General features: G+C 47.9%; 1 protein-coding gene across 1 annotated transcript in view; it reads right to left on the bottom strand.

Annotated features, from left to right (window-relative positions):
* Window positions 1–10,258, bottom strand: part of SLIT1 (slit guidance ligand 1) — a 166,019-nt gene extending 155,761 nt beyond the window's left edge. The window contains exon 1 of the mRNA XM_054982497.1: window positions 10,062–10,258. Coding sequence (XP_054838472.1) covers window positions 10,062–10,258 — 197 coding nt within the window. The remainder of the gene's footprint in view (window positions 1–10,061) is intronic.
* Between the last annotated feature and the right edge of the window lie 2,080 nt (window positions 10,259–12,338).

The following is a 12,338-nucleotide window of genomic DNA, read 5'->3' as shown; positions in this document are numbered from 1 at the left end:
AAAGTTTACTCTGTAGTCTCCTTGCATCTTTGCAATGCAGTGATGTTTCGATGGAGCCACCACACATTGATGGGCATTCGTCATTCCCATCACATCCAACGGGCCTTCCAGCCTCTCCCATAGTTTCCAATGAGCATTCCTATCATTTGTTTCAGAACCTGCTTGACTTTAAGGAGCTGCCTCTCTGAGACTTGTGGGGGGTGCCAGGAGCTGTGGGTGCGACCCTCGTCAGGTCCTGATACCTTTCTGGTCTTACTTTTCAAAGAGGGGGTGCATGTTTCTCAGAGCAGCATGTTTCTTGGAGCGGCAATGGTAGGGGAAGTTTGCAAGAGAGTGGTGCTTCAGCCGCCAGCCTGGCCCTTGTCAGGAATGGACAAGCAGGTGGACGTCTTGTCTGCACCTTCAATGTCACCACCCCACGGGACAGGGCTCCTCTGTTGGGGTGCAGCAGACCCAATCACGGGGGTCTTCCTGCCCTGTGCACCAGCTCTCTGCAGGGTATAGGAGTAGCATTGGCAGCTGGTGACGGGAAATGCGGCCTGGCCCACGGACTGGATACATCTTTGCCTGCCACTCATGACGCTGTCAACTGCAGCCATTCTGGAATTGGTGGATTGTGCTGGCATTGACCAGGCAACTACGGAGCATTCTCTTTTGGCTGTGCATTACTGGGCTTGACTGGCTGGTGCAGCTCTCCCAAGCAAGTCCTTAGGGCAGGGCTTTTTTTCTGGGAAAAGAGGTGGTGGAACTCAAGACCACACAATGACGTCACTTTGAGTCAGCTGGAACAAGGGGGGAGTTTTTAAAGTTTAAATTGCCCTCGGCGAAAATGGTCACATGGCCGGCGGCCCCGCCCCCTGATCTCCAGACAGAGGGAAGTTTAGATTGCCCTCCATGCTGCTCGGCAGGGCGGAGGGCAATCTAAACTCCCGCCTGGAGATCAGGGGGTGGGGCCACCAACCATGTGACCATTTTTAAGAGGTGACGGAACTCCGTTCCACTGTGTTCCCGCTGAAAAAAAGCCCTGCCTTAGGGAGTGAATCAGTGCTGCTGCAGTCACACAGGCTCGCAGGTGCCAGCACCCAGCAGGCCTCAGGATCGTGCTGTGAGAGTATGAAATTCACCAGATGAGCATGGTCAAGTCCCTATTTTTCACTCTTAAGTGCTTCAGAGAGGTGTTTAAATGCTGTTCTGAACACCTTGACAGAAGGCTGTAATATAAATAAAAACACAACCAATATCCCTTTCCCAGTTATGTACTTGCACATTTAAAGCAAGTATAGGTCTACATGGAAAAGTGTACCATAAACCATGAGGCAATTTGTATTTATAAAGAAACAAGTAGCCCCAAGGTTGGGAAATGTTCTCAGGAGGCAAATCCTGCAGCTTTATTGCCCATTATTGGGGCTTCTTTCGTCCCTGGGATGATCCATCCCCACTAATAGACTCAGAGTCCATCAATACAAACACTGCAGAGTTTTTAAACTAATATTTTTCCAGCACACAATTCCATGGAGAGACGAACACAGTGTTGCCATGGCAATACATAGACAGCATCTGCCTGGGAAGTAGCTGAGGGGAGAAATCAGAATAGAATTGCAAATTCCCCGCAACCTAGGAAAGATCTGAAGGAAGAGAAATGTAACATGACTGCCAGCATGATCCACCACAAGCCTACCCTCTGCTACCACAAGAGAGCACAAGGGAAGCCTCCTCTCTGCCAAGACAGTGAACTCTCTGGTGGGATTTCCATTTCAACAAGACATGCTTGCAAACCTCCACAACATGCACCCATGCCCACAAATTCCAAATAGAATCCAGGAAGCCTGTCATTTGTTTATCACTATGTACGGCTCTTACAAGACATGCATGTGAAGATATGTGAGCAAATCTGAGAAAGAGCAGGAGCTTGTTTTCTCTCTTCCAACCAGTTTCTCAGTTTTAAACTTTAGAAAGCAATGGAGAAACTACAAAAAAGAGGAAGAGAGAAAAAAACGGGGGACTGCTCCCCTGTCAGGAAATCTAGTCCTTTAATCAACAGAAAGGCAGAACTCTCAGTCTGTCATGACAGCATAGCATGATTCCAACATTTCTCTAGGATGAGTGTCCACCAAGTCTTGTCCTCATGTTGCTTGCCTAGACAGTGGCAATAGCTTGAACTGAAGGCTGGTGTCATGTCACTGCTAATGCTGGACTCAGCTTCAAATGGGTACCTTCAGGAGGAAAGAGACGGAGGCCTCAGTCATCCAAGGGAGCTGAATGCTCAAGCATGCCCAGACCTTCCCTCCAAGTTTCTATGATTCCAGGTTGCAGGCTGGGAGCTGGCAAAGCCCTCATGCACTTTCAGCGCCATGCATGTCAGGCTCTTCTGTGCAACATGGCTAACATTCATGTGGGCAGAAGGCAGTCTTTACCACTCCAATCTGAAAGCCTCAAATGCACTCTTTCCAGCTGTATCCCACCCAATTGTTCCCTAATTTATCTGGAAATGCTGGCTCCTAAGGCCTCCTGTGACAATTGGGTTGGAGTGATAGGACTTAACTATGATCAGCAAGCAACTTGAAACTTTTAAGGATCACCAGTTTTTCCTGTAGGCAAAACACAGTACGAGTTCAGGATCTTCACATAACAGTATGCAAAAAGTGTTATCCTGAGAGAATGAGGAGAAAAAACACACTGTTGTACTCTTACTGTACCAGATGAGCACAAGAGAAAATGAGGGAGGTAATGATTTCATAAGCGTTGAAAACGAGAAGCATAGATCTTGGGGGAAAGGCTGCTCAGTTTTAAACTCTTGAGAACGCAGAAACTCAAAAGCGGAGCCTATCAGGGCTGTGGCTCAGACGCTGTGCACGAGCAGGTCATCAGAGTGGACTGGCCCTATAACTGACTGGGAAAGTTCCTGACAGGCCACTGCCCTGCTGGGCCACTGGCAGGTAAGCACAAGCCAAGCTGAGCCCCAGAGACTCACTCGGGCAGTGCCCAACTCAGACCCAGCTATGGGCAATGAAGACACGGGTAGCCTTGCTTATCAGCTCTTTCCACGCTGCCAGTGGCTTCTGCAGCATTTTAATATCCAGATGTGCCTGTGCAAGTCATGGTGGTTATTAGAAGATGGAATGGGTCTGTGTACTCCAGGGGGATGTATTTGAAGCAGCTCATTACAGAGAACTCAAAGGATAAGCTACAAAACTAAGTGAAAAGGCAGAACGCATGCAGGCATGTATGCACGAAATTGCCTTCTACTGAGTCAGACCATCAGTCTATCAATGTCAGTATCATCAATTCTGACTGGCAGCAGCTCTCCAGGGTCCGAGGTCTTTCACATAACCTACCACCTGATCTTTTAAACTGGGGGATGAACTTGGGACCTCTGCATGTAAAGCATGAGTCTCTGACGCATCCCAAGCAGGCATGATTTAGTCTACATCTGACAGCTAGTTTTGGTTTCCAAGATTTGTTCTGACACATCTGCTTTAGGTAAATTTCCACCTTGTGCACACTGAAAGTGTCACCATGGTATAATGGCTGGAGTGTTGGACTATGACAAGGGAGACCTAGGTTCAAGCTCCCACTGTCATGAAGTTCACTAGGTGACCTCTCAGCTTAACTATCTCACAGGGTTGTTGTGGGGATAAATGGGGAGGGAAAACCCGTATATGCTGTCCTCAGTTCTTTAAAGGAAGGATGGGATGAGATGTAAATAAATTATTCACATATCTCAATAGTTCTTTCCAATGCAAAAAATCTTGATGGCCTAACTGCAAGCTAGAGTCAAGCCATTACTTTTGTGATCTTTGCAGCCATGCCCTACTCAGAGGACTTGTGTTTTTAGCTGCCCAGCTGAGTAAATTGTTTTGTACCTTTAGGAAGTTAAGTTTAATGAGAACTTCAGGAAAGTTTGAGAACTTCAGGAAAGAACTATTGTGATTGGTCCAAAATGAATTGACTATGGTCTATTTTATAGGCTTATCCAAATGACACTATGACATGCCTTTTTTTTTTTGGAGACCTTTCCAGGTAGTGATGACATGAGCGCACTAACCAGGAGAGTTACTTCCTCTGCAAGCGTAGCTCCACTAGTAGCAGTGATGTGGAAAATAACCACGTCCGAGGGCTACAATGCTTTCTCTCAAATATTACCAAAGCAGTTACAACACAGAGGCTCACATACTATTAAGGGAGCAGTGAAACTGGGCTTATGAATTCACACAAGTCTTCGACAGAATAAGTCTTACCGTGTTTGAAACAAATTTTTGCCTTTTGTTGACAGTCTGTCTCTGCCATGCTTTCGAAAGTCTCTCTGCACAGGACATCAAAGAGTCTCTCTACATGAGACATCTTACAGGAGGACGCTCAAGTGAAGGGAGACGCAATGTTAGCCAAGAAGCATAATTTAAAAAGACTGAGCCTGCAGAGATGGCTCCTCAGAGGGTTTGTTAATTTCATCTTCAGGAAGGTGAAATTTACAGAGCCTTGTGGGAGGTGAAGATGAAATTAACAAACCCTCTGAGGAGCCTTCTCTGCTGGCTCTGACCATTTTCACACATCTTTAAAATAGTGCAAGACTTACCAAATGCTGGCGGCTTCGTAGAATGATTTCTGGCGTCTCCTGGATACAGGCAGTTACAAGAGCACCACGAAAATGGCATCATGATGGGGTGACCTCAGAAATCGCACGATGAAGCTGCCAGCGTTTGGTGAGTCTTGCTCTATTTTAAAGACATGTGAAAACGGCCTCTGTCTTTTTAAACTACCCTCCTGTAGAGAGCTGAAACTACACTTCCCGGCTAACATTGCATTTCCCTTCACTTGAGCATCCTCATGTAAGATGTCTCGTGTAGAGAGACTTGCAGGGATGCTCAAGTGAAAGAGCTTACACTTGTTCTCTCACTGGATACACGTGCACTGCTAGGGAGACAGACAGAGTACACTTGAATATAAGACCACACAGAAAGTTGAGCATCCCTGTCTAAGATGTGTTTTGTAGAGAAACTCTACTGAGGATAAAATGTAGGCTATGTTTTTAAGCAGAATTTCTGGCCTGAGTATTACTACTACGTAACCTGCAGTTTTTCTTAGTGCCTACTATTTATAGCCAAGACAAAACTAAAGGTTTATTGAGAGTCTATTCACATTTTGTTTTCTATGACAGAATGATAAGTGGCACCAGTCTTACTTGCCAGAAATATGCCACTATCACCTGTCTTTTGAGGGAAATCATCCACATTCCCTCCTCATTGTGAGATCTAGCGTAAATCAGAGCACTACGGGACATAAGTTTAAAATTTACAGATTGGATCATATGTGTCCCGTTCCAGGGAAGCAATGAGAGGAAGAGACTTAAAAGATGGTACAAAAACTTAAATCTGTACCTACAACTTGTCTCTTTATAGTAACTGTAAGTCTCCCATTTTTCCAAAAATGGGGGGTGCGGGTAGGGGAACTCCACAAGATGCAAAGTTTAGTTACTCAATCCCAATGCTAACTGGCTTGCTAGGAAATATTTGAGGACTTCCCCTATCCATAGAATTTTTAAAAGGCCAATTATTCTACAACATCACCGATAGGACTTATAGGAATAAACACAGTTGGCATGGGTAAGAAAAGAAGGGCTGTTTAACACGTTTAAATGTACACATAAGAAAATATAATTTGAGAAAGACAGGAGTGTAAATTTTATCTTGGTGGGGGAGTTGGAGATGATAATGTCTAGTCTACTGTTTTTAATGTCTCTTTTACCAACTAAAAGCCATTAGTGTTGAAAACACAAGTATGCCACAGACACCAGCCCTGGCATGGATATAATAAAAACTGTTGCAGCCACAGCTCCTGTTCATGGGGGTCACATGAGCAACAAAGAGCAGATAGCAGGAAAGCCTTGCAGCTCTCATGATGAGTAGCTGGGAAAATCCTCGTCCTCCAAAAATATTTTTTAAGACAATGATGTTGGGGAAGGAATCAAGATATGAAATTTCCCTTACTGTGGCACCATTTTATTAAACCTTACAGCCAATCATTATCAAGGGAGAATTGTAACCCCAATGTACAAGAGCAAACTAAGAGACAGGTTTATCAGTTACTAGCAACATTTTTCATTCAACCAGGATAGAGCTGATTCAACCCCTCCTCTCCCAATCCCATGATTTTCCAAGTATGAGTTTGCATGGTCACTAAAACATGTAAACTGAAATGTTTTGATCCAATGAGAATCAATTCCTATGACAGCAGAAGGTAGGAAATGCACTGCTGTGATCCTGGAAATTGCTGCCAGCTGCATCGATGATCTCAACTTCACTCTTTACATCTCTCCACATGTTCACAGAGGGCTGGAGTTGCTTGTTTATAGCGGGGAGTATTGCATTTTATTTGTTTATGTTTTTATTTAAAACATTTCTATTTTGCTTTATCTCCTTGGCTCAAAGGAACCCTAGTAAAATGGTGGTAACTTTTTATTTAACTATTTCCCCCACAATTGCCTTTGTCCAACATTATGTCACTATACTCTGTACTGCAGTTCAGTGTATTGGTTTGTGTTCTAAATCTCTATGTTTTAAGGGCTGGGAGATCTGAATGCTTGCTGCAAATGTTAAACAATTAAAATAAATATTCTTACAGTGCAATCCTATGCAATTACACCCTTCTAAGCCCACTGACTTCAATGGGCTTGCACTATGCATCTCTGACGTGTTTCATTGCATGGGATTGACAGGGCTAGCATACATCTAAGGTTAACAGAGCAGGATCATGGACTTGAACCCACAGAAGCCCTGAACTAGTGGCTAGCTGAGTAGACATGCAGGCTTCAAAACACATACAATCCATTCAAAATCATATTTTCTACTACTAGTTCTTTCAAAGAAGGTTTACAAGAACATCTGCTGCCGGGCTCTACAACAGCCACAACACAAGAGTAGATGGGGCCATGTGCTGTTGTTATTCAAGGGCCTCGATGAACCACCAACACACTTCAGATACTGTTCCCTTCTCTCCTACTTATGCAGAAGAGATAGGACAACCATGTGCAGAGATGATCTAACCATGAGTGCGTGGCAAGCCAGCCAGCCTCCACTCATTCACAGAGAGCAGCAGACTCACTCATCTGCACTCACAAGTAGCTTCCTGTGGCTGTGGCAGGAAAAATTGTGAGGGTAATTAAGGTGCCAGTGAAGGAAGTGCCATTAGAAGAGGTGTCCCGCAGTGCTGCTAACTAAGTTCATCAACCCCGCTTTGTTGTACATAAGGGCATCCACAGGCCTCTGACCTAATTAGGCTGGATCTGAGGGCAATAATTGGTTTGTAGAAGGAATAATAATAGGAGTGGGTGGATTATGCTGCACAAGATCCTTATGATACACAACGGGCCAGGCCTTCTCAGTGCCTGGAATACGAAAGGAGGGTGGACTGTTGCTGTCACTGCCTCACTTAGGACACAATCTCACCTCCGTATCAGGCCCCAAGAGCGCAGATCAGAGCAGGACTCATCATAAGATAAGCTTGCATGCCAATGGCAGAAAAACAACCTGTCTTGGTGGGCAATTCTCCCCTCAGCATAGTTCAAGGCAAGGTGTGAACCTCACAGGAGTCCATGAGTAGCAAGCCACATTTAGATAAAAGTGCTGTAATGGCTTTCGGGGAGAGAACTAATGGCATCACCATTTGTGTAAAGTCATTTAATTTGGGGCTTAATATTTCCTTGATTAGTCTGGGAAGTATTCACCAGCTGCTGGTTTATCTCATGCTCATGTGAATCTCCTCGGCAGGATTGCATTTCACATGCCATCCCCGTTCTTGGCTTGTTTACTCTGCAGTCAGGCATAAATCTGAGCATCTCCTATGCAAGATGTGAGTCAGTGGCACCTTAGAGACCAAGAAGATTTTCAAGATATAAGCCTCTGAAAGTCAAAGCTCCCTTCTTCAGATACTTTGACACTCGAAAGCTTATGCCTGAAAATGCTGCTGGTTTCTATGGTGCCACTGGACTCATATCCTGCTGTTCTACCACAGAACAACACAGCTACCCACCTGAAAATACCCTATGCATGAAGTACTGTCCTAGCCTGTCTGACTGCAAGAGAGAGACATTCCTCAGAGGAGAACAAGAGACAGAAAGTTGTGGGGGGGAGGTGGAGCTATAAATCCAGAGGGACTTCAGTGGAGAGCCCAGGCAATGGAACAGGAGGGTTGAAGGGCAGGATCAAGGGTTAGCAAAGCCTATCAAACTCCCTGTTAAAGACCCTGAGCATATATCGCAGGCATACAGTTTCAAGCAGCTTTCTTCTTCAAAGTCAAAAGAAAAGAAAATAGAAAGAGACCTGGGGTCTTCAAAGGGGTGGGAGGGGAAGACTCTGCTAAGCTGCAATAAATCCAACCCCTCAGCCCCCTTGTCTGCCTGCCTCCCCACCCTACACAGCACGTTCCAGTGCTGCATTCTGGTGAATTATTTAGCATCCCCTCCAGCTTTATCTCCTCCCACACACCAAAGCAACGGTCACCATCAAGCTGCAAAGGAATTAGGGGCACTCTATGTTATGAGAAAAGAGGCGTTAATGAACAGCCCTGGTTCCAATGGCATGCTGCCATTCCTCCATTCCCCTCAAGCCTTTATTGGAGTAATTCAGAACCACACATGCAGAGATGAAAGGCATCCCGGGTGCCTGGACTGCCATTCTCCCCCAACTTTCCCTTCACTTCCCTCACCTTTTGCTACTGCTCCTGGCAATTATTACTAACTGGATGGGAAGGTATGGTCGAAAAAATTAGCTGTCACCCACAGACAGATTTCATCCCTCATTCCACCGATGAAGTGGGAAGATGGGGGGTGGGAAACACTGAGGATGAATGAGAACACCACTGCAGCTGCTGATTGAGTCAGTGGAAGCAATTCAGTGGGGACTTGGAGAAGCAGCAGCTCCAGAGCGGGGGGTGCTTCAGGCTCCAATAGCCCAAATCTTTGTGGCTATTTGTGGTGCATCACTTTGTGGCTATTTGTGGTGTATCACTTTGTGGTGCATCATTAAATACCAACATACCCCTCTTGTGCCACGGAGTCCCACGGAAGGGACATTCAGTCCAACTAGATACACTTTACCAGTGTGGCAGGGAACCCCAGCGCTTACAAAGGGGTTTGTCACTAACCTGGAAAGGACTGTATGGGTAAGGAAGAGAAAAGGTGTCTCTGCCAGCTCAAATAAGGCCAGAGGAACTGTTTCTCTCATTTACCTCATTCATAGACTCCCTCTCTCCAAAAAGCCCTCAGGCTTCTACAGAGCTTCATCAAATAGGCAGTTTTCCTAGACTGCCCTACAGCAGGCAAAATTCAGAGAACACACACACAGAGATACAGATACATGGGGAGATCAATAGCCCGGCCGACCCAAGGAAGATTCAGGCCGGCGTGAGCGCGCAAGCACGCACACATTGAGCGTGTCCCCCATTTTTGGAACTGCGCCGAGCAGCGAGGGGGACAGTAAAGTTGACCCAGTCCTAGGCGTCTCACGATCCGCGCTGGAGGCAGGCGCAACCGGCGAGCCGCCCCAGCTAGAGCCTCTTTTCCTCTCCAGAGCCAGACCGGCAGGTCACTAGGCTTCGGCGCACGTGTGTGTGGGGAGGCTGGGGAGACGCTATCCATGCGCACACACCACACACACACACACATTGGGGAGGGGGCACATCCGCACGGGCGCGCGCGGCGGCTCCCTAACAAAGGCAATCGAGGGATTGTTCCCGAAACCCCCGAAGGACTCTCCGGCGGCGGCTGCATCAGCCCGAGCGACCCCCCTCCCGGCTTTCCCCCCAGAAATGACTGTTTCGCAAGTCCCCCCGAGTCGGAGCGCGTCCCAGAGCGGCATCCTAAGAGGCTGGCGCTGCTGGACTCCATTGTCAAGGCGGGAGGGGGTGTGGCGGCCCACACGAGCCGACCTCACGAAACGCCCGAAGCAGCTCTGCGCCCTGTGAAGCCAGCGCCTCCCCGGTCCCCCTTTGCCCCTCCGGGCGCGCCAGGGCAGCGGCCAGCCCGCCACCCGCCGCGCATGCCCTCCCGGCTCCCCGGCGGCACTTACAGCCTTTCGGCGCTCCTCGGGATGTTCTTGGGGACGCTGCGGAGCCCCAGCCCGTGACAGTCCACCGTAGTGCCGCTGCAGGCGCACGGCGCGGGACAGGCGCTGGCCCGGACGCGGCAAAAGGCCGCCCAGGCCAGCAGGCAGGCGCCCGCCCGCAGCCACACGCCGCCCGACGCCGCTCGCTTCTTCGGAGCCATGCTGCCTGGAGCCGCGGGGCTGGCTAGCGAGGGACTGCCCCGCACATGATATCACCGCGCGCGGGCTGGGGCGCTCGTGGAGGGGCTGCCTTCTGACGCAAGCGACGGAGCCCGGCTCTCCTCGCGCCTTCGCCTCGCCGGAGCACAGCAGGAGGAACTGCGGGCGCAGGCGGCCAGCGGCACGCTAACACCTTCTGCCTTCCCTCGCTGGCTGGCTCTCAAACACACACACCGGGAGCACTCATCCATCAATCCCAGGCGCCAGCAGCGGCGTTGGCTCCGCCCACAGCCCCCTCCGCCCGCCGCGGGCGCACTGATCCCCCCCACCCTCGCAAGTCAAGCGAAGGGGGTGTCAACGGGGCCGGAAAGGCTTTGACTGTCTGCGCACAGAAGTACGGGGTGTGCTGATACAACCCACTTTCAGACCGGCAAACAAATTCGCAGGCACCTAGGAAGAGGGTGCGCTCACACAGACACAATAAGCCACACAAGCATTCAGAGGAGCACCGAGGGTCTAATTCACACTGGGCGGCAAGCAGGTACATACTGATGGACAACAACCCTGGCAAGAAAACCAGGGTTGCTTCTCTGGCATTCCCTGCAAAAAGGCACGGGGCAGATAGCCACATCCACCCCACCGCCTCTCTTCAAACATTTGCAATAAACTGTAGTAAGCTCTCTCAGCACTCTGCAGTCTTACTTGAAAATTAGATCCATTGGACAAATGCATTTGGGACTGAGGTGTTGCCCGTTTCTGTTCGGTTTTCTTTTGCTCCCCCTCCCCCCATGCCACCCCATCCTTGCTTTAATAAATGCATGTTTTCGTTTTACTTCAATTGTGTTAGTTTGAGGAAGACTCATCTGAGATGAATTAATTAACCTGTGTGCCTACGTCCCTTTGGAAACACAATCTAAGAATTCTGTAGGTGTCCAGTAACAAGCAGCTGAGAAACAAAGAGATGCAACCTGAGGACACTTAGAACTGCATCTCCTGCTTAACTTAAGTATGGTGACTGCTTAAGGAAACCACAGCACAAACTTCTGTGGGACATGTGATCTGGTGCAGATTGGTATAACTGAAGACAGTTCTGGGAAAATGGGAGTCACCTGCAACGGTAACCTCTTCCCATGCTCTAATCTGTAGTGCTAGTGTTCATTAATTTGATGTCAATGGCCAACACATGACTATCTGAGCACCATTGTGTCCTCCCAGCAAGAAATTCCTGGAATATCAGAAATCTTGCTGAGTAGCTGAATCAGGCTGTCCTGTCACTGCCCCTTTCCAGGTCAAAGTTGATCATCTCAGGTCCTGGACAAAAAACCTAATTTTCTAACGGAAGCACCATATACACAGATAGAATCCAGGACTTGATCTCATGAGGCTCATGTCTGTTACTTGCAGTCTGCTTTGACCCTAGCTGTATTCTTGTCTCCTTTGTTCATGTAAATTCTAGCTATGGGGATGCTAATTCTTAGCATGGAAACACATTGAATAGAATAGCAATATCACCATCACATCTGTATCCCACCAGGCCCCAGCTAAACCCCTGTATTTTCTATGACATCTTCCCCTGGACCTAATCCTGGGACAATGCCAAAGTTCTTGGGAAAAAGAGTTTGGCTCCTGTTCCCACAGAAGAACCCTGACATTGAGTAAAGAAGTGAAATATTTGTCAGATGATCCCCAGGAGTTCCTGTTTTCATCCAGTCAAAATGAGATGGACCCACCATTTCTCACTTCTTCTGCCTGACTGCCATCCATCCAAACTAGTCTCTTGTGACGCCAGATTCTGACACTTGAGGCTTCAGCAGAATGTGCTGGCACTCATAAATATGGGATAACCTGGCCCCAGAAACAGCTTGACCTGATCCATAGCAGTGGTTGCCTTGTTCCTCGCACTGTGAAATGTAACATTAAGAACCCCTTCCATTCAGGAGATTCATATCACATCCAAAAATTCCTCTTTCTTGCTGCAAATATCGATCGTCAGCATTAACACATGAGTGGCATCTTGCTGACTGTTTAGGGCTGTTTCTACACATATGTTTTGTTCTGCCTCAGCTTCCTTATTGTAGTATT

Source organism: Eublepharis macularius, chromosome 6, assembly GCF_028583425.1.
Source record: "Eublepharis macularius isolate TG4126 chromosome 6, MPM_Emac_v1.0, whole genome shotgun sequence".
Lineage (NCBI taxonomy): Eukaryota > Metazoa > Chordata > Lepidosauria > Squamata > Eublepharidae > Eublepharis > Eublepharis macularius.
Note: the sequence above shows the minus strand (reverse complement) of the source record. Positions and strands in the feature narration are given on the sequence as shown.